The 21,711-nt window shown below is 53.1% G+C and overlaps 2 protein-coding genes across 2 annotated transcripts; one reads left to right on the top strand and one right to left on the bottom strand.

Annotated features, from left to right (window-relative positions):
* The first annotated feature begins 2,671 nt into the window (after nt 1–2,671).
* RBP3 (retinol binding protein 3) lies at nt 2,672–14,268 on the top strand. The gene is given in 27 exon segments (XM_036355902.1): nt 2,672–2,677; nt 3,810–3,828; nt 4,715–4,858; nt 4,861–4,931; nt 4,933–4,961; nt 4,963–5,021; nt 5,024–5,059; nt 5,062–5,146; nt 5,148–5,392; nt 5,395–5,457; nt 5,460–5,508; nt 5,510–5,704; nt 5,706–5,934; nt 5,988–6,279; nt 6,282–6,360; nt 6,362–6,450; nt 6,453–6,707; nt 6,710–6,847; nt 6,850–6,900; nt 6,903–6,935; nt 6,938–7,153; nt 7,156–7,203; nt 7,206–7,265; nt 7,268–7,288; nt 7,291–7,362; nt 7,365–7,442; nt 14,198–14,268. Coding segments are annotated over 27 exon segments (2,733 nt in total).
* Nucleotides 14,269–15,175: 907 nt separating this feature from the next.
* On the bottom strand, nt 15,176–17,874 carry ZNF488 (zinc finger protein 488). The gene is made up of 2 exons (XM_036355990.1): nt 16,988–17,874; nt 15,176–16,406 (listed from the first exon to the last, which is right to left on the bottom strand). The coding sequence occupies exon 2, from the start codon at nt 16,279–16,281 to the stop codon at nt 15,355–15,357; it is 927 nt and encodes a 308-aa protein (XP_036211883.1). The 5' UTR covers nt 16,282–16,406; nt 16,988–17,874; the 3' UTR covers nt 15,176–15,354.
* Nucleotides 17,875–21,711: the final 3,837 nt, after the last annotated feature.

The following is a 21,711-nucleotide window of genomic DNA, read 5'->3' as shown; positions in this document are numbered from 1 at the left end:
AAATTTGGGGATGAGGACAAGGTATGTTATCATGATTGTGGTGATAGTTTCATGGGTGTATAACATATGTCAAAACTGGCCAAATTCTACACTTCAAAATGGGCAGCTTATTATACATCAAGTTGTAAGAACAACAACAGAGAAAGTATACATTTATTATATAATTTACAAGTTACTGAAAAATAGCTACACCAATAAAAGAGAAACATGCAAATTAGTGTCACTCCACTACACCTACCAGCCAATCAGGGCGAGTATGCAAATTAACCCAACAAAGATGGCAGCGGCCACAGAGCTGGAGGCTTGGGTTGCCCCCGGCAGTGGAGGAAACCAAGCTTCCTGCCCGCCCTGGCCACTGCTCAAGGAGTGGCTGGGGGCCTGGGTCACCCAGGGCAACCCAGGCTTTCAGCCTACCCTGGCTGCTGCTCAAGGAAGAGAACAACACACAGGTGCGGCCAGGAGCCTGAGAGATCAACAGAGGGGCGCCTGCTCCAAGCTTCCATGGTATGGCTGGGGGCAGGCCCCCAGTGGACACACACACACACACACACACGGCACCTGTTCCGAGCCTCTGCTGCCAGACTGTGGCTTAGCCCTGTTCACCATGGGGAGCAGGCCTAAGCTATCAGTAGGACATCCACTGAGGGCTCCCAGACTGTGAGAGGGGGCAGGCTAGGCTGAGAGATCCCCACCCCCCAGTGCATGAATTTCATGCACCTGGCCTCTAGTAATAAATAAAACAAGTGCTCCCTTTGATTCAGCAAGCCCAGGTTTGGAAATTTATTCTACAGAAACAGAAGTGCCAATGTATTTGAGAACATCTATCACCATGTTGCTATAGAATCAAAAACAGAAACAACGAGCCCTGGCCAGAGTGACTTGGTTGGCTGAAGCATCATCCTGTACACCAAAGGGTGTCAGGTTCAATTCCAGGTCAGGGCATATACACACCTAGGTTGTGGGTCAGGGCGCATATGGGAGGCAATGGATCATTGTTTCTTTCCCCCATTGATCTTTCTCTCTCTCCCTTCCTCTCTCTTCTTCTCTCCAAAATTAATGAAAACATGTCCTTGTGTGAGGATTGAAAGAAGAAAAACCACAGAAACAACTTAAAGTGTCTTTCATCAGGGGGATGGATCAGTACAATATCAAGAACGATTGCACAGCCATTAAAAAGGTACACTGTATGCATATACTTCAACTTGGAAGGATGTTTCTGCTGTGTGCCTAAATGAAAACAAAATGTAAATTACTGTTCAAACTGTTATGCAATGACATGAGATAGATGGACAGATGGGTAGGTATTCATGGATGGATGGGCAGGTAGATTTTCTACATATGTGCTTCCATGTATGAACACATTAATCTGTTGCTATTTGCTGGGCTAGAAAGTCTTTGGGGGAAAATTTTGACATATTTATGAATTATTTAACTTGTAAAAATAAGTTTTACTTTTGTTCTTTAAAAATTAAAAAGAAAAAGGATTAAAATAAACACAAGTTTCAACTTGCTTTGAAATGCACCCAAAAAATAGGTTGGCTTGAGGATTAGAGAAGGAGCCCAAGAGACAAAAGTACGATGGAGAAAGAGTAATAAAACATCAGTGGTAGAATCTAGGTAGACAGCACATAGATATTTGCTGTACCACTTGACAATGTCCACAATGACCTTCTAGGGAAAAACTAACATGAGGTGAATAGATGATGATGATAAATGATAGATAGATAGGCCAAAACCGGTTTGGCTCAGTGGATAGAGCGTCGGCCTGTGGACTGAAAGGTCCCAGGTTCGATTCCGGTCAAGGGCATGTACCTGGGTTGCGGGCACATCCCCAGTAGGGGATGTGCAGGAGGCGGCTGATCGATGTTTCTCTCTCATCGATGTTTCTAACTCTCTATCTCTCTCCTTTCCTCTCTGTAAAAAATCAATAAAATATATTTTAAAAAAATGATAGATAGATAGATAGATAGATGATTGATAGATGATAGATAGATAGATAGATAGATAGATAGATAGATAGATAGATAGATAATGTGAGTGGGTGGATAAATAGCCAGAAAGAAGGCCTCTGACCACTGCAAAAGTGAATTCATGATGCAACAGGTGACTTGCTTTTTCCTGGGTTGCCCAGGGTCAGGCATGCTTTATTTGACTATCCCAAGAGCACACCTTCTGAGCCATTTAATCTTATGCCGGGGTCAATGTGGGATGCACTCTGGAGTGCACCCCAAGTCTGGGCATTTCCCAAGTGTACAGACTCTCCAGATATACATAGGTCTGTGGAAGGTTTGGAGCCTGGTACCTCAGGGTTGTAAGTGAAGCCCCTGCCTCTTGGGGCATTTCTCCCCAACTTCACAGAGGAGCTCTGGTCACAGGCTGCCATGCACCAACTCCTACTGAGTTCTCAGATTCTCCAGGCTACCTGTGAATGCTGTTGCCACAGTGCTGTGAGGTTCTCCTTGAGGAAGCCAAAGCACAGAGCAGTCATGTCACCTAATCTAGGTCTCTAGTCTAGAGGGCATAGGGTTTTGGATGCATTCCTAAGCTCACCTCTTGACACTTCTGCCCATGTGGCTGTCTGTACAAGGGAAGGGAGGCCGAGGCTTCCGACTCCATCCCAGTCCAAATTCAACATCCAAGATCACACACAAGTCCCTGTAGCCCCTAGGCCATGCAGGTAGGCCTGGGTGGGGAAATGCATAGCATCTCCTGCTTTCATTCTGAGACTTGCACCCAACACACTATCCTCAGCGCCAGACATCCCTCGCTCCTGGAGAGTATGGAGAACTCTGGGCACAGAATTTCCTCCCAATGAGCTCAGGCCACACCCCAGGAGGGCAGGTTGCCTCCTCCTGCAGGCTCTCTCTAACTCAGTCACCCCAGCGACTCACAACTAACTCCAGTTTCTCCTCTGTGAGGCTCTGGGCCATACACCTAAATCCAGGTGCAGCAAAGCTCCAGGCACCCCACGTTGAGCCTGCATTTTAATAAGAGTCCAGGGGAAGCACTTTCCCCAGAAAGAGGCTTCTTCCAGTTCTTCGCCCCCACCCTTCCTGGTCCGGAGGCTGTGCCTGGGCTCAGGCAATGTGGAAATGTGTCCTCAGAAGACCAGAATGCATGCTCAGAGCTGGGATTCCCCAAGTGGAGGGGGAGCGGGAGGACCAGTCTTCCCAGCAGGGACTAAGGAGGCGTTACTATTATTATAAATCAGGCTCACTTCATTGGCTGCAAATGGTGGAGTGGTGTGACCATATGTCACTTGGGCATTAAACAAATCCTAATGAGCTAAAAATATGTTTCTTTTAGCTAATTGACCGCTTTGGCCTTCATAAACCACTGGGTAAACATCCTCAGATAATGATTTCCAGAGAGTAGATTGTGGCTGTCAAGTTTGCTGAGAAAGCCCGACCCCTCCCCACAGCCGCCTCCTCCGGCTGCCTGCTGAGGCCCACATGCGCGCCTGCCTGCTGGCTGCACAGCCCACATGTGTGCTGGAGATAACGGGCCAAGTGACAGGAGCAGAGCCAGGCCACTCCCCCAGTGCTCTGCCTGGCTGTGTGCCCATGCTTTCGGTGGTGGTTTTCTCTGAGCCATCGTTGTCTCATCTGTGAAGTGAGGGAAATGCCCACCCCTGGAGGGATGCAGAGAAAAAGCAGGGGTTCTCAGTCCTAGACAGGACCCACGTCACTTCCATGTGAAGGAGCAGGAACTGGGAAACTCCCAGTCTAGCAGTTGATCACCTGGGACTGGCTCATGTGCTCCATTCAGGTAGGGAGTGGTCTGGTTACCTCTGGGCCCTGGGACCACAGGGATCCAAGTCCTACTCAGGTGAGCAGTCGGCTGGGGCCGAGCTCTCAGCCAACAGGAGAATGGATGCTCCTCAGGCCTCAGAGCTAACTCCCTCTGACCTGGAATCCCTGGTTCCGTGATGTCGGAAGACAGGTCCCCTCCTCACTCACCGAGCCCCACACTGAGATCCAGACATGCCACTCCTGTCATTTGGAAGCTGTCAGGGCCTAGGAATAAACTTCAAGCTCTGAAGTTGATGGGGGCCTTGGACTCGGTTTCTGCACTGTGTGAGCCGATGACCCCCAGGCTTTCTCTCCACCCCACCTCCACCTACTAAATTGTTTCTTTAGCTAAAAAACAGGGATAATATTTAACAGGGAGAACATATCAGTAGCTAGGTGCTTCCTTCTTGCTAGATACTGTGAAGCGCTTTACACCTATTTTCTCACTTAATTACACAATAAGTGAGACGTAAGGCCACAGAGAAGAGCGGCAGAACCAGGCCTCCAACGAATTCTGCCTAGTTCCAGAAGCAATGGGAAATGCTATTTACTTGCAAGTTAATGACCGCACTTGCAAGGAGACTGTCAGCCTATACAGCATGGAGCCTGTATGTGACAGGAACTCAGAATAAATGGTTGTTATTCCCATGATTATGCACAGAAGTGACACAGCAAGATGAGACTCAGCATACCTTCTGGGTCAAACCAGCCTGTGCCAGCTGGGGGCTGAGGAGCTCGAATTAACTGGGATTAAAGGCGAACTGAAGGTGGAAGCTGAGCCTCAGCTCCACATTCTGTCTGCCGCTGAGAAGGCCGAGGAAGGAAGGCAGCCACACAGGCAGCAAGGGTCAAGGCAGGAGGCAGCTCTGTGCAGGAGGCAGCTCTGTGCAGGAGCCGGCCCCCCTCTGGGTCCCCATGAGGAGGGGTGGGCCCTGCTCTTATCCAGCTGCTCTGTGGCCTGGCTGGCCCCACACACCTCTTCCTGCCCAGCCTGGTGCTGGACATGGCCAAGGTCCTGCTGGGTAACTACTGCTTCCCAGAGAGCCTGATGGGGAAGCAGGGAGCCATCGGCAGGCCATCAAGAGTCGGGAGAACCTGGGCACCTCAGACCCTCAGACACTGGCCCACGTCCTGACGGCGGGCAGGAGTGCAGAACTCCTTGAAGGACCCCCCTGGTCACCTCCTATGAGCCCACGGCAAGTCCCACAGAGGAACTGCTTGTCCGGCTACAGAGGGCATCTGCCACGATGTTCTGGAGGGCGACATGGGCTCCTGTGGGTGGACGACATCCCCAGCCAGGAGGTGGTGAGCAAGCTCGGGGGCTTCCTGGCAGCCAGCGTCCAGAGGGAGCTCAGGGCACTGCACGGGGGGCCACATTTCTGGCATCCCCTACACCATCTCCTACCTGCACCCAGGAAACCCTACCCTGCACCTGGACACCATCTATAACCCCCCCCCCCCCAATACAACCACCGAGATCGGGACCTGCCCCAGGTCCTGGGGGGGGAGCAGGTATAGCACCCACAAGGACGTGGTGGTCCTCACCAACGGACACCGGGAACATCCTCAGCGGCGCGGGGCCATCGTGGTGAGCGAGCGAACCGGGGCCTGGGCCTCCTGACGCAGAGGCTAGGGCAGCCCCATTTCCTCCTCGCGGTGCCCGTGTCCTGGCCCCGGGGGCCCTGGGTAGGGGCAGCCCGCTGTGGGAAGGCAGTGGGTGCTGCCTGTGTGGACACGCCCGCCAGGCAGGCCCTAGAGGAGGCCCTGCGGGAACTAGCGCTGGGGACCGTGTGCCCGCCCTGCGACCGCGTGGACTTCTCCACTGTGGCTCCCACGAGGGCCGAGCTGCTCAGCGCCGGTCTGCAGGCTGTGCCCCAGGACCCCAGGCTCCGGGTGCGGCCATGGGGCCCCAAACACCTCCACAGGGCCTGAGCCTGGGGCTGCCCGCTCCCCCCCGCCCCCGCGCTGCCCGCAGCGATGCCGGAGGGGAAGTTTCCCGGAGGACCTGGAGGACTCCGGGTTGCAGGGGTCCATGCTGCCGGGCCATGAGGGCTACCTGTGCTGGGGCGCTGGGCCGTGCGTCCTGCGCCAGGTGTGGGGGGCTCTGCAGGCCGCGGAGCCCCTGATGGAGGACCTGCACAGGGACCCCGCCCGGAGAGCTGTCCTGCGCGGGGCCCTGCCGCTGCCCTTCCCCAGGGCCTCTTCACCACCCAGGGCCCCAGCACCATCATCACATGGGAGCACTTCCGCCTCCCTCCGGGGACTCCCGGGGTATAGCTGCTCACCAGCCACCGCAAGGCCAGGGCCGCCGAGGAGCTGGCCGTCCTGCAGTCGCCGGGGTGGCCACGCTGCTGGGCGAGATCACTGTCACCGCGAGCCCCGCTGCACAGCGCACTGCCCCTGCTGCAGACCCGAGGGCGGCCTGGCGCTCACGGTGCCCTGCGCACCCTCATCAACAAGCGCAGCGAGCGCTGGCGGGGGCGCGGCGAGGCCCCGATGGCATCAGGCTGGCCAAGGAGGCCCTACACAGGGCCCAGGAGGTGCTGGCGCTGCACCGGGGCCTGGGGCCTTGGGAAAGGGCACGCGTGTCTGCTGGAGGCTCACTATGCACAGCCTGTCGGGCAGATAGGAGACCTGCTATGAGCCAAGTTGGCCAGAGGGCCTACCGCACAGCCATGGACCTGGAGTCCGTGGCTTCCCAGCTCACGGCTGACCTGTAAGAGGTGTCTGTCTGGAGACTACCATGCTCTGGTGCTGCACAGCCTCAGAGGCTGGCACCAGAGGAAGCGTCCTCTCTCCTGCCAGCTCCTCCCCCAGGAGCCCTCCTACCTCATCCGGCCCTGTTCAAGAGGAGGTGCTGCCAGCCCGCTGGGCTACTTGCGCTTTGAGCCATGGCTGAGCTGGAGACCATGAAGGCATCAGGCCGCAGCTGACGCAGCTGGTGTGGTGAGGCTGGTGCACACGGCCAGCCGTGCTGGTCATCGATCTGCGCTACAACCCTGGCAGCTACTCCACAGAGGGGCCCCTGCTCTGTTCCTACTTTCCTGAGGCAGAGCCCGCCAGTACCTCTACTCTGTCTTTGGCAGGGCCACCTCGAGGGTCACAGAGGTGCGGGCCTCCCCCAGATGACTGGTCAGCGCTACAGCCCCACAAGGACCTGCACATCCTGATGAGCCACACCAGCAGGTTAGCAACGAAGGCTTTTGCTCACACCATGCAGGACCTGCAGCAGGCCACTGTCATCAGGGAGCCCACGGCTGGAGGGGCCCTCTCTGTGGGCATCTACCAGGTGGGCAGAAGTCCCTTATATGCCTCCATGCCCACGCCGATGGCCCTGAGCGCCAGCACTGGCGAGACCTGGGACAGGTAGGAGGAGAGCCTGACATCACCGTGCCCATGAGTGAGGCCCTCTCCATGCCCGGGACATAGCGGGCCTGCGCGCCAAGGTGCCCCCTGTGCTGCAGACCGCAGGAAGCCGGTCATGGATAACTATGCCTCCCTGTGGCTGCCAAACTGAGCCATCTGTAGAGCTGTTATTCGAGGGTGACCTCTGAAGGGGCGCTGGCTGAGATGCTGGGGCTGACCTGCAGGTGCTGTCTGGGGGCCCACACCTGAAGACAGCCCAGATTCCTGAGGATCGTGCCCATGCAGGTGAGAGGCACGGGGGGCTGGGCTGGGCTGAGCACAGTTCCATTAGGGGGCTGACTGACTGCATGCCCAGGTTCTGTGCGAGGTGCTAGGTGACGGCTTCCAGACTTATTTTCACCTTTGAGCTCTTACCAGCCACATCTTGTTCTCTTTCCCTCTGCATCCCATCCACTCCCATGCTCGGGGGTCCCTGAGCACCTCTGTGGAGCATTGGTACCCACAGGGACTCGGTTTGGAAACCTGGGGTATAGAAGGTGCTACTCTCTTGTCTGGGTGAAGACAGGTGTTTGCGGGGCTTCTCATTGTCAGTGCTGGGAAGAGTTGGTAAGTTAGTGAAACACTGAGCGGGCGAATCAGTGCTGAGGAGTTTGCTGCTGGGTGGATGCAATATTATATCTTATTTAACCCTCTATATTCATAGTCGTATCATTTCAACACATGCTCAATATAAAAATTATTATGAATGAGATGTTTTATACAAAGTCTTTAAAATCTTACAGCACATTCCCATGCTCATGTGTCACTTGTCTAGTGTGCTCAACAGACATCTGTAGCTGGTGGCTCCCGTGTGAGATAAGGGGCCATGCACCCCTAACCTACTGGAGTCACCAGGGACCCAAAAGTGAGAAGCTGTTAGGACTCTGTCCAAAGTCGTGGAGGGGGTGAGGCCGGCAAAGAGGGGCAGCCAGGCCAAGACGTCTGAGTGAGGAGAGTGCTGGAGCCTCTGGCCTGGCTGCCTGCTGACCCGGGCAGCAGATGCCGCAGGCCACATCCCTAGGGCACTGGGCTGGCTGCAACACAACCCTGACCTCACCAGCACCTTCCCCCAACTCCAGAGCTGTGGAATCTGGGCCCACTGCTGGGCCACCACCAATACTGAGGAGTTGCCACTGGAAAACAGAGCCATCCCTATCTGAACAGGAAAGTCCAGGTGGGAGGAAAGGTTCACTCCAGTTCCTTTTCCTTCTGCTAAATTCAAATGAGATTCAGTGCATGGTTGAATTTTAGTACCTTGTTCATGTCCAGGATGTATGTGTGGTCCCCTGATAGGCTTCCATTATAGGGGTTCTCTCTGTCACACATGGGTGCGCATGCGCACACACACACACACACACACACACACACACACAGAATATATACAGGATGTCCCCAAAAATGTATACACATTTTAACACCTGATAGCTCCATTTTGAAAATGAAATATATTTTAATAAACACTGCCTTTATCATTATTCAGAGTGTGTGTATACATTTTTGGGGACACCCTATGTATACGACTATCAGGTGATCACCTCCTTCAAACCTACATGATTTCTTCTAGGTCGTTGAACCAAGGATGATATTTTAAGTTTCTTCTCTATACCTTTCTTTTTTCTTAAATCCTTATAATGAGTTCATCAGATTATTTTCAAATGCAGCAATCATTTTTCCAAAAAATAATATAAGAGCAAATAAATTATAGAATTGAGTCAGTAACCATGCCTTAGTAATCACTAGTGGTTAAAAGTTGGGCTTTACTTTCGATATCATTTGGATTTCCGTGCTACTGGCATTTATTGACAGTTTATTTCATTTAAGGTGTCGGGCTAGATGCTGTGGGGTTCACAAGTGACGAGATTCTGGCGGGTGTTAAACAGGGGGAGGTGCAGAGCAGCTCTGAGGCCGGGGGTGTGCACAGTCCTCTCTCCCGAGGTCACAGCACCTGGGCCAGCATCATCAGCATGTGCACCGGAGTCAGCTGAGACCCGGAGCTCAGGAAGCCGCAGGAGGTCACCATCCAGCACAGCGCACATTTGTCCGGGTTTGCCACCCAGCACTTGCACCCCCTTTGGGGTTCAGAGAATCTCTCCCCAGATGAGCCTGTGGGAAACAGACCGCTGACGAGCAGTGCGTGGTTGGGACCCAGGTTCGCATCAGCCCAGCCACGACTCAGCTGGGCAACTCCGGGCAATTTACGTCACCTCCTTGGGCCTCCGTTTGCTCCTCTCTACAGTGGCAGAGATTAAAGGAATTAATTTGGTGCCCAGCCAATGTGAGCTGGCACCATCTCCCCACTCTGAAGCTGTACACCCAGAAGCCTACTCTCCCAGCCCCCTGACGGCTGAGTTTAGGCTCATGGTCCTTCCTGAGCCAATCAGAGGCCCTTGTAGGATGTTTAATCTGAGCAGCACTGGCCAGATGCCCAGTGTGCAAAGCAGCACATTTGTGCTGCTCAGCATCCTCAGCCGTCCTCCTGCCTGACCATGGCCTTGGCCCTGCTGAGTAGCTCTTTGTCCCTGCCCCTGGTCCAGCCTGGGTCCCCAGCCTTCCTATCCAACCTTGGGGGCAGCCCAGGCTCCTCTCAATATATCCCTTTCTGCTTCAGTCAGCCATGTCTCTGCTCCCTGACAACAGAGTTCACTGTCTCGGGCAGCTGGGTAGGGAGTAGGCGAGAGGTGAACCCACATCTGTCTGGTTGCTTTGGGAATCTTAGGGGAGTCCCGGGGGGGATGGTCAGCAGAATACTCCCCAGTTTTCCAGGGGTGTTCTTTCAGGGTCCTGGTCTCCCAGCGCCAGGACAGGAGGTCCTTAGTCATTGCAGATGGTCCTGGTGCCACCCACCTGGGTTTGCTGCTTCTCTGGGCCTGGAGCTGAAATACAGCTGAAGCCGATGTTATCTCCAGGTGACTTCTGATCGGCTGTGGTTGCTCTTCCGGTTTGTCCATCTGCCTGTCTCGGTTTCCCTGTTCCACTTGTCCTGGCTCACTGACCTGCCTCATTGGCTCTGAGTTCCAGGACCCACACCAGGCCACACCCTGCCAGGCTCTCTGCAGTTAGAAGAGGAAAGGAAAAGTGGCCTTTGCTGTCAGGGTCCTGAGGCTCAGCTCAGCCCCACCTTGTAAGCAGGGCCGGGGACCTCTCCAGGAGGAGTGTGAAGGAGGCACCTGAGACCCGCATAGGTGCTCCCTCTTCAGAGAGGGCTGGAGCCCAGAGGGGAGGCCCAGCTCTCCTCCCAGCACCCTCCTGCTTCCCGTGCCCCTGCATCTGCCCCCACAGCCCAACACAGCCAGCAGCCGTACTCGGGGGCCCTGGTTACCCACACAGCTTTCATGCAAGGAAAGGACACAGCTCAAAAAGGAAAGTTATACAATCCATGGTAGACCGCTGGACAAGGAAAACTTCCTCTGAGGCCCCCACTGGATGGGGCCCATCTCCACCATCTCCACCTACTGGTCCCCATAGAATTAGTGCCACTTGGCCTACGGGCCTATTCACTGCCGTGCTCACCAGTGCAGCCAATGCTAAAAATAGCCACCTAGTCCAGGCCCTTTAGAATAGCAAGGGCAGCAGAGGCCACTGGCATCCTGTCTCCTGCCCTGGGAAAGCACAGATGGTCGGGGAAGAAAGAGTTGGAGTTAAAGAACCCCAACCCTTTCCTCAGCATGCACTGACACCTCAGTCCCCATTCAAAAATGGTTTAAAAAAACTACTTTCTCCTAAGAAATGGCACAAATCAAAACACATCAGAAAATGATTTACTTTTTAAATAAGAGGTTTATTTTCTATGGGGTTTATATCTTGCTATATGTTTACCCCACAAGAATTCTAGTACAAGAAACAAACACATGCAAATAGCAGGGTGTTAGCCATTTCTCTGAAATAAGTGGCCTGCAGGGAAGGCCTGCTGCCTCCAGGGGGTGCAAGCACCTTCCAAAATGAGGAAGGCTGCCTGGTTCTCCTGGGAACAACTCCTGCTGCCTTTCACCCTGAGCATTCTCCTCCTGTGCCCAGAGGAGTCAGGCAGTATGGAGGAGGCTGGCAGCGCCAGGCCCAGCACCGGGCCTGTGTGGAGACTGGGACCATAGCAGAGAGAGGGGCCTCAGCTGGTTCCTGCCTCTTACCACCACCACCACCACCACCACCACCACCACCACCGCCGCCGCCACCGCCGCCACCACCGCCACCATCACCACCACCACCACCACCACCACCACCACCACACTCGAGTCGGCCATCAGTTTAGAGGCCACCTGCATTGGCTGACCTCTAACTTCACAAGCAGTGCTGATTCTGGCGTGCACTTGGCCTGTTGCTGAGCCTTTACCCAGGACATCTGAGCTGCAGGCTGTCGGGGCTGCCTTTCCTCACTTTCCCCCCTCTTGCCCCAACTCGGGCAGGACTCACTCACTTTCACTAACCTAATATATAGTCATTTAAAGAGAATCCACAGCCAGAAATTGGCCAAAAGTTAAAATCCAGGATCCCAGACTTACAAAGGTTTTACTTCTCTTCTAGATAAAAACAGAAAGAAAAGCAGATCTTGGTTAAAATTGAGAAATAAAATGGGTCTGAATTCAAAATGTCTTATTTTAGCCTCATTTGCACATTTTTGGACTTTGATAAATCATAACTGAATGGCTGCTGGGAAGTAGTTTACTAGAATATAACTAGCCATTTTTCTAGCCACTGTAGCTATTTTCCTTCTCCTTGCCTAAGAAGTTGGCCAAGCTTTTCTGTTCATTGACGTGGTGGCTTCTGTGTTACCTAATGACAGCATTGCCAGAAAACCACCAAGACCCAGGACCTGGGGGGCAAGGGAGGAGGAGAAAAGACAGAGCACACTGGGAAATAGTGGCAAAGCCACCAGGCAGTGTGGGGAGACGGCATGATGTTAAAAGAGCTGCCTGCTTAGGTGCGGGTGGGGGGAACTTTCTCTGAACTTGAGAGGCGGGAGAGGGAGTTCCAAAAGACTGATTGCATATCCCACCACAGCCAGCAGGTTGGGGTGCAGAGATTAATTTGACTTAGAGAATTTAAGGAATTTAGCCATTTTCACCCAAGGCTTGTGGAGAAAAGTCATACCTGCTGATGTGATGTTTTGTGGCAACATCACCAGCCAACACTTAATGGTCCAGAAGGTGGCAGAGGTGCTTGGGCAAAGTCACAATTAAAAGTGACTCCTCTCCAGTAGATGAAGGAAAGCAGGAGAGAAGAATGGACGAGACAAGATTCAACTGTCAAGAGGACTTTGGGAGCCCAGCTGGTGACGAGTAGTAACTGCCACTTTCATAAGCTGTAAGTCATCACCTCTGTAAGTCTTCTTCCAATTTGTCAATTTAAGTGTCGGCAAAGCAACTTGCATTAACATCAATTTTTACCAAAATAAAGTCCATCTTCAAAGTCAATTTTTATCAAACTGAATTCCATCTTAAAAACTGAGTTGGAGTAAGGTGTTTTATTGTGCTTCTTCCTAAGTTTAATTAAGCTAATTCGCTTTAATTAATTTACTTTTTTTCAAAATGCCTCCCTTGCTTGTGAGTGGTGCGGCCACTGTTAGTAATAATTCCCTTGGAGGCCACAGCCGTGGCTCCTTGAGTCCAGCCGGCCAGGAAGATGCCAGACTGGGCCTCCCTGCTGCCGCGGGAACCCTGGCCTTGGGAACCCCTCACCACCACGTGCCCTGCAATACTTTGCAGCCAGCTTATGCACAGGCGACAGTGCTTACTGCTGTGAAGCGAGGGAATGGATGAGAATTCTACACTCTCGATTCCAAATGTCTATTTTATCTTCCTATAATGAATGTATGCCTTTCAAAGTGATTTCACAGAAATGATGGACCAATCCAGTAGCCAGAGGAGGATGGCTGTGCACGCCATTTGACAGAGGTCCAAACTCGGTGAGAAGCTGATGTGACTTTGTGAGCAGTGAGGCGGAAGCAGCCTGCTGAGCGCCTGCCATGTGCCTGCCTCGCTCTGCTCTGGGGAAACAGCAGTGCCCAAAGCACTCATGGAGCTCACACTCTATGGATAGGACACAGCCAGCAAGACAGATTGCATGCAAGCTGGTGAAAAGCGCTAAAGAGAAAGGCAACAGGAAGGTGAGTGGGGGCAGGCAGGGGGCAAGCTGAAGTCAATGTCTGGTCCTAGTTTGTAAAGCATCCTCAAGGACATATGAGCTCCCGGAGCAGATGTGTGGCAGGCGAGGAAGGATGTGAGCTCAGCGTGAGGAGGTCCTGGGGTCTTGTCCTTGCACCCATGGTCTTAGGAAAGTCAGTTAACCTCCTGCAGTTTAGTTTCTTCTGCAGTAAAATGGGTATTAAATACCTCCCTCCTGGGTACCTCATGTGGAAGAAATGAAGCCTGGAATGACAGAGTGGAGCCTCAGGTCCAAACCTGCAAGGGGCCCCTTCTGCCCACCTGGGACAGCAGAGGAGGGCTCCTTGCAGCGTCAGTCTCTCTGGGCAAATTCTGCCCCCACACGGCTGGCTGTCCAAGGGGCTGGCCTGCAGGCCTTTCCTCCAAGCCTCCCTGTGAGAAAGGAGGTTTCTGTTGGTGCCTGTAGGGAGCACAGGGCTCCTTTCAGATGCAAAGGGAAGGCCTGGCGGGGGGGGGGGGGGGGGGGGGGGGCTCTCCTCTCCTCCAGCCCATCCTTCCCTTCCAACTGAGGCCAGAGGCCCCCTCCCAGTGCTTCTCAGAGCCGAACCTCCATGTCTGGTCCAGACTCTTCTCTTTCGAGGCTCTCGTGCATCTCCATCTTCTCTGAGGGCTGCCTCCCACACGCAGTCCTCCTGCCTGCCTTATGGCACCCTGGCGCCTCTGCGCTCTGACCACCCTCCTTCCAGCCACTGCCCTCCCTGTCTAAATCACCAGCACTGCTGACTTTCAGGCTCAGTTCATGCTCCTCCTCCGCCCCCCCACTCCTCAGAAGGCCTCCAGGGATGCCACACCCCGCTTCCCACAGGTCTGATTTAGGCGTGCTCCCCATGGTACCCCCACTAGATCCTTCCAACCACAAGCCTGACTCTATGATGGAGGCCCCACCAGAGGGCTGCAAGCTGCAGCTCAAATGAAGAAATCTGGAAAGTAAAGTGGAAACCAGCCTGCATGCCATCGGCGTTTATGGCCTGGTGGCCTGGTGTTTGCAAGGACGAACATGGAAATGCAGAAGAGATCATGGGACCCAGAACCCTCCCGCTGCTCACATGTTAAGCCTTGAGCTTTGGAACACGCTCCCTTCCTGAGAGCCACAGATGCAGAACGTGGAGAACCATGGCTGAACTACTGACCCCAGTCTTCACGCTCCTGTGGTAGGTGACACACCCACTCGCTCCGCCTGGCTCCACATGGCAGCATGCACATTTCACTCCTTAACCTTGAACTTGGCCACTGACTTGCTTTGGCCAAAGAGATGTTCTCAGAAGTGACCCAGGAAGTGGACATGCCCTCTTGTGCTCTGGTGTGACCACGAGAGAAGCATGATCTGGGTAGCCCATCAGTTCCAGAGACAGAGCCCGGAAAAGACCAGCCCAACCCCACCAACCCACAGACCCGCGGGTGGGAAATCGATACTCTGGGCTGTTGGTCACTTCGATTTTGTTACGTAGCAACAGCTGACTAATCCGGACAATGATAATAAGCATCCTTCACACAGTGATCACACTGTTCCAGGCTGTGCTGGCGTCTGTCCTCACGTCTTTCCATGTAACCCTGACAACACCCAAAAACACACGTGTCATATCTCCGTTTCACAGATAAGAAAACTGGGGCTCAGGCAGATAGAACAGTTTGTTCAAGGGCAGGTCTGGTATGTAAAAGGGCTGAGACTCAAATCCAGGCTTGTCTGTCTCCAAAGCCTGTGCTGCATGCCTAACGCAGCTCCATGGAGCCCGGGCGTGGTGCCAGAGCGGCCCCCCTCTGAAAGATGGTGGAAGCACTTTGCGCCCAGTAGTCCCAACACCCTGGGTTAGCAAAGCGCATCACTTTATTTCATGAGTTTACTTCAAAACACATCCCAGCCAAGGCCTCCCTCTTTCAGTTATGACAGAGCCGTTCGTGGACGCATCCCAAAGCAGACGCCCTGCAGGCGCTGCGGACAGCTTTCTGCGCGGCGCCCCGGGGAGCCGCGCTCCTTGCCACGCCCAGCCCACAGCCACCTGTCAGCAGTGAGAAGTCATGTGCCGGGAGAGGTGGTGGCGCTCCCGGAAGTACTCTCGGCAGATGGGGCACATGAGTGCTTCCTCTCTCAGCTTCTTCGAATGCAGGTCCGGCCCCGCACGTTCCTTTCTGTGGTGGGACCGCATATGAAAAACCAGGTCAGAGGTCAGGCAAAAGGAGAGGTTGCACTTTGCGCACCAGTTCTGGGTGGCCAAGCCCAGGGGCGTGAATGCGGATGGGAGGAGGGCCCAGGAGACCGAGGAGGGAGCGGAGGCTGTGGGTATCTGGGCCATGGCACGCTTTAGCCACAGCGTGGGGGCACCCGCGGAAGCATTGCCGAGAGCAGCATTTTGTGGCAGCATCCGCAGGTTCCAGAAATCACTCACCGAAACCTTGGAATTGGAGCGTCTAGGCCAGCAAGGGATGTCTACTATTGGCCTGGGTCCCACCAGCTCCCCCAGGGCATCTGCAGGTCTGCCTGCCCGGAAGAGAGAGGCCGGCCCAGGTCTCCCTGATGGGCACCTGGCTGGTTTGCTGAAGGCACTTCTCTGCTCCCTTCCCGCGCTGCTGGGCCACTCGGAGAAGACTGTGCTGCCAGCTGGGTCCCTAGGGATGCCCTGCGTAAGCTGCCGAGGGCCAGGCTGGCCTGTGGAGTCATCATGCTCCCTCTCCTTGGCCCACATGCCCTGTAGCCTTTTCTTGAGATGAGGCATCTCCATGAAGGCGCTCTGCTCTCCTTCCCAGCGCACCGTCCGGGCCAGTGCTTTTCCCAGTCTCAGCTCGCCTGGGGGTGTTGATCGTGCCAGCTCCGCACCTGCCTCCTCCTGGCCGCCACCGCTGAGGGCAGCCTTGGAGCCCGGGTGCTCTGTTGGTTCCAGCAGCACCGGCTTGCAGCCCCGGGTTTGCAGGACCCCCTCTCCAGCAGCCATGCGGACTAGTGGGACCTGGGACAGCTCAGCAAGGTGGACACTCCCACAGGTGTCATCTTCAGGGAAGAGCTATGAGATTGGAGAGCTCCCCATTGGTGGGCCAGCCACACTTGGACCACAGGCCTCTGCAGAGAGAGGAAGCAACAGGCAGGTGTTTGCATCCAAAGAATCCCGACTACTATAGATGCCACACTGACCCAGTCTCAGAGCTTTATGCCACCTGCTTTCACCTCCAGTTGTCCATCAGGGGAGGACAATACTGCACAATGCTGCCACCCAGAGGCGTGACTCAGTACTGTTTCCACACCTGTCAGCATCCAGGCAGCAGCGACTGCATTAACAGAGCGCACAAGGCATCCACCAGCCAGCTCTGACTTTGTGGGCAGCTCCAACATGTGTGCATGCTGATTTAGGGCAGTTTGCATTTCTTGTTACACAGCATGCCAATCCCCCCCAAATCCTCAGAAATGCCAAGAACTTTAAGCACCTGGGGACAGAAGCTCCTGCGGGTACAGGCGTCCAGAGAGATAAAAGCTGAAGCAATAAATACCCAGGCATGGCAGGGAGAGTGTGGGGCTGTACCTGGCTTCCACTACTACACCTGGGGGGTCAGCCTCCTCTGTGCTTGGTCCCTCCCCTGGAACTAGTGGGAGTCTCTCCCGTCTGTCTCCCCTCCCTGAAAGTGCCAACACTGGGTTCTCCTCACCTTAATCCACTTACTTTTCTTCTGCTCATCTGGCCACTGGCAGCTGTCCTCTTGTGCCCACTCGCTGGGCACGCTCAGATGGACCAGCTTCCGCAGGCTCTCGAGGCTTTGAGGGGACGTAAGCGGTGGCATATGTGAGGATGGCACTGAAGAGGAGAGGGTGCCCTCCGCCCGGCTGGGGAGGCACTCTTCCCTGCCTTTCCCTCATCAGCTCCACCAGCAAGTTCTAGAAATGGGGAAACCCATCTTCAACACCCGCTCAGCCAGCAAGCAGTGCTGCTGGGCCACACTCCAAGTTTTCATATTAGAAACGATTTCCGCAGGCCCAGGAGGACCTGACCGCAGGCGCTGAGCTTCCTCACGGGCACTGGCGCGGGCTTGTTACGCATAAATACCATGTGGGCTCATGTCAGCTGCTTCCTCCAGCCCTGCCTCATGCCCACATGGAAAGGACGCGCGGGCACTCTCTCCTCCCTCCATCTTGGGGGCAGGAGTCCACGATAGGTGCTGTGCACGTGTCACCTCCTTCCATCCTCACCCTTTTCACAGACAAGTGGACTCAAGTTTTGGAAAGCTGCACACCCTGCCTGAAGTTCCCTGAAAGTAGGAGGTGCAGCTGGGGTTGAAACCCAAGAGTGTGTCCCCAAAACCCGCTTTGGCTGCACGACCCATGTCAGCTCACATACCCCAAACTGTGCTTCCAGGGGATCTGAGCCCTTCTTTTTTGATTTAACTTAATTTTACTTTGTTGTGGACAGTATTGTCAATGCCTCCCTGTGGTCCTGCTGCACCGCGCATTCCTCTGCAGACACCCCCACTGGGCTCCTTCCCGCTCAGGTGGCCTCTGCCAACCACAGATGTGTGGACCCTGTTGCCAGACTTGTCCAGAGTGCCCTGAGCCACGGACGTGACAACCCTCCCCTCAGCACTGAACTTTTGGATATGTGGTCTGACTGCAGGATGGAATATTTTGCTACCAGGATCCTTCATGATATAAAAATTGACATCATTGTTTATTGGCTACATAAGTGTCTCTGTGCCAGAGGCTCAATCACTTTACTTCATGGACTTTTCACAGCAACCATCTGAGGAAAGTTGCATTGTCCCAACTCAACTGCGTTCATCTTCAGTCTGCCCAATACCAGGCTGCTAAGCTCAGCGCTGCACCTCCAGCTTTTTGAGACACTGTGGATCCGGACTCGGCTCACTGCTGTTAGATATCCAACCAATTTCACTTTCCATCAGTGCTACAAGACAGATCTTAATAATGAGGAGAAGAAGAAAGAAGAAAAGGAGATGATATAACATAAAAATAATAATGAGGAGGAGCAGGAAAAGGAAGAGGAAGCAAAAAAGCAAATGAAGATGCTGACGGGGACTTTCGGCATGACTCAGCCCCCCCCTGAGGGTCACCACTCTCCCATGTGTCTGCGCTGCTGGGTAAGATCACTCAGGCAAGTGCAGAGAATGTCCTGCCAAATTCTGCTGCGGCCCCATCTAAGCCCAGGCCACTCTGTGTGCCAGTCACCAGATCTGAGCTTCTCAGATGGAAAGTGATGCGAGTCTGACATGGCTTGTCCAGTGAGCCCCTGCTAACCTCTACTGCTCATCTCTTCTTGTTGACAGACTCCCAGGCGCTTTTCCAAGTCAGCATCAGACACTGAGTCTCATCCAGCTCCAGGCTCCATGCACCTCTGTCTTGTACCCCAAGGCCTCTCAGATGACCTCTGCAGAAATGTGATGTCATCTCTAGGGTCACTCCATGCTCTGGCCAGGGAGTTCTGGGGCAGGCGACCACATGCACAGACCACATGCACTGCCTCACTCCTCCTTTCCCACCAATGCCCTTTCAAACTGGGAGACGGCAAACTGAAGCTGCGCCTTCCTCTTTCTTCTTCCATGACAAGCTGCCCTGGCAGCCAGTGGGTCTATGCAGCCTTTGTTCTCTGTGCTCCCAACCAACATGAGCCCTTTGTTCTCCTCTGCTCCCTTCAATAGCCTCAGTTTATGCTGGGATCTCATTCCCTAACACTATTTACTACTGGTCCTCATCACTCTCTATCATGTGTGTCCTGAGAAGATGTTTTTCTTGTCCTCCTTGGTCCTTTCAGCCTGAACTCAGTAACATATCCTCTGAACCACACAGACATCTTCAGTTCCACCCGTGTTCTTCCTATTAAAAGAACTGGATTTTAATTTCAGACTCCAACAGTTTCTGAGCCCTTGCTTAGATCATGGGATTACTAAGTGATGATCTTTGAAGCCACCTGAAACTGAGTTGTCAAGGCCACAGGATGTCCGAGCACATCCAGCCATCCCCACCAGGACGATGCTTCTCCCTCACACTCCCAACCCTCCTGGGCCGCCAACCAGGGTTCTGCTGACCAACACAGGAAGTGCTAATTCTAAAAGATGAGGCCTCAGCAACCCTACCCTGGTAAAAACACGAGTTTTCTTTATTTATTACCCATTCCCCAGGCAATGACCGCAGACTCTGGCCATTCCTTTGTCTGAGAATTGCTTTCCTTTTCATGCTCTCCCAGCCCCTCCCATGTGACCATTGAGCCCTATATCACATAGAAGCAGACTCCTGGGTCAGATGCTTGGATCAAACCTGGCTCTGCTCTTAGCAAACCTGTGATCCTAGTTAAGGTGCTGATCTTTTCTCTGTCTCTGTTTTCTCATTTGTGAAAAAGGGATCACCTTGGTGCCCACTTCATTAGGTGGTTGTAAAGATTAGATGGATTAATATATCTGAGTGCTAAAGAACCTAGTTCAATAACTGTTAGGTAGTATCAATTTATCAATTTATTATCACACTAGAGGCCAGGTGCATGGATTCGTGCACCAGTGGGGTCCCTCAGCCTGACCTGTGGGGACTGGGCCATAACTAGCTCTCTGATATCCCCCAAAGGGTCCCAGATTGCGAGAAGGCAGTTCTCAGGTGACACAACCCAGAATCGGGCTCCCTCCTCTCTGGTTCCGGGTGTATCACCCAAGAACTGCAGCTGCCAAGTCACTGCAGCTCAGTAGCTCCTGCATTGAGCATCTGCCCTCCCCTGGTGGTCATTGCATGTCATTGCTACCGGCCGGTCTGCTGAGCAGCTCATCACTTAGGCTTTTATATATACAGACTAGTGCAAGGGTCAGAGTCAAAGTCATGGCCACCTTCCCTCTATCCCTATGCATCCAGGGACTAGTGTATAAAAATGAGTGATCAATGACCAAGCAATTTTCTTCTTCCCACTCCACTTACAAAAGAAAGATCTGTTAGCAACCAACTGGGTGACCTCATTTTCTTGAGGTATCTGAAGGTACTCACCCTGAGTCAGCTATCTAGCCTCCAGTAGTGCCAAGCTGCAGATCAGAAATTAGATATTCAGTGACACCATCTACACAGTCAGCCAGGGCTGTCCTGTGTCAGTCTTTCTTTTCAACTAAAACAAATGAGTGCAGAAAATATCTCTTGTGCTTCTATCCTTCAGTTCTCTGCGCTCCAAAGATGCTTCTCAGACCCTTTTGGAAGATTCCAGAAGATAATCTTCTATCAACCTCTTCTACATATGGATTGTGAGATCCTGGGATTTTCTGAGCAGAGAAACACATATGCTTTCTAGGCATCTTTTTAGCCCCGAAACCCTGAGAAAATTAGAAACTGAAGATTTACCCAGGCTTTCTGGAGCTGGCTGGCAGGGCCATGGAGCTGGGAGAGAGGAGGGCTTCCCTGCCAGCCCCCACAGGCTCCATGTCCAGTTAGGCCTTACATGCCTCCAGCATCAATACCTGCTGTGTTCAATCAAAACCAAATGTAAGATTCCCAGAATACAGCCAGCCACCAGGCCACAGTGAGATCAGCTAGAGACCTAACTTGGCCCTGTGGACCAATCCCAGTGGCTGCCTTCAGGGGAGAGGTCCATGGTTTGCACATCATATTTGCCAGCCAGACTCTACCTGATGCCAACAATAGAAAGGAGAGTTACAGACTACTTAGAGAAAACATTTTAAAGCACCAGAGGCCTGGTGCACAGATTCGTGCACCAGTGGGGTCCCTCAGCCTGGCCTGCGCCCTCTCACAATCTGGGACCCCTCAGGGAATGTTGGAGCACCAGTTTCGGCCCCATTCCTGCAGACCAGGGCCTCTAGTATGCATATAAGATCTTTGGTTAATCTCTTCCCCCCCTCCCCCTTCCCCGCTTGCCTCTGAGATTCATCAGTCTGTTCCATGTTTTCATGCCTGTGCATTGAGTGTCTGCCCCCTGGTGGTCAGTGTGCATCATAGCTACCAGTCAAACAGTCACTTAGGCTTTTATATATATAGATAGATTTAGGTAAAGATTTCACCTTGAATTTAAAAATATGGCATAATTATCTGTTTTAAAGAAAAGTTGTCACTTCCTGGGTTTATGAAAAAAGAAATCTAAGCAAAGCACACATGATAATTCTAAATCATTTGAAAAGCATCCATTTCACCCCACCCCAGAATTCAAATACATTGGAAATCAGTGGTTAAAACAACTTAAAATATGATTTGTCCAATCAAGAAAATAGTCTCACAAATCAAAATTCCATGCATATGCCTATGAATTTGTCCAACATCTTCTATCTAAAATCAAAGATTCTTTCAGTAAACACATTGCAATTGTCTTCCATCATATTTAGTTTTGTTCACTTCTGTGTGCCTTACCTACTAATAAATTTCCCTTCCTATATCAACTGAACAGTTA

Source organism: Myotis myotis, unplaced genomic scaffold (assembly GCF_014108235.1).
Source record: "Myotis myotis isolate mMyoMyo1 unplaced genomic scaffold, mMyoMyo1.p scaffold_m19_p_24, whole genome shotgun sequence".
NCBI lineage: Eukaryota > Metazoa > Chordata > Mammalia > Chiroptera > Vespertilionidae > Myotis > Myotis myotis.
The sequence above is the reverse complement of the archived record's forward strand: the minus strand, read 5'-3'. Positions and strand labels throughout refer to the sequence as shown.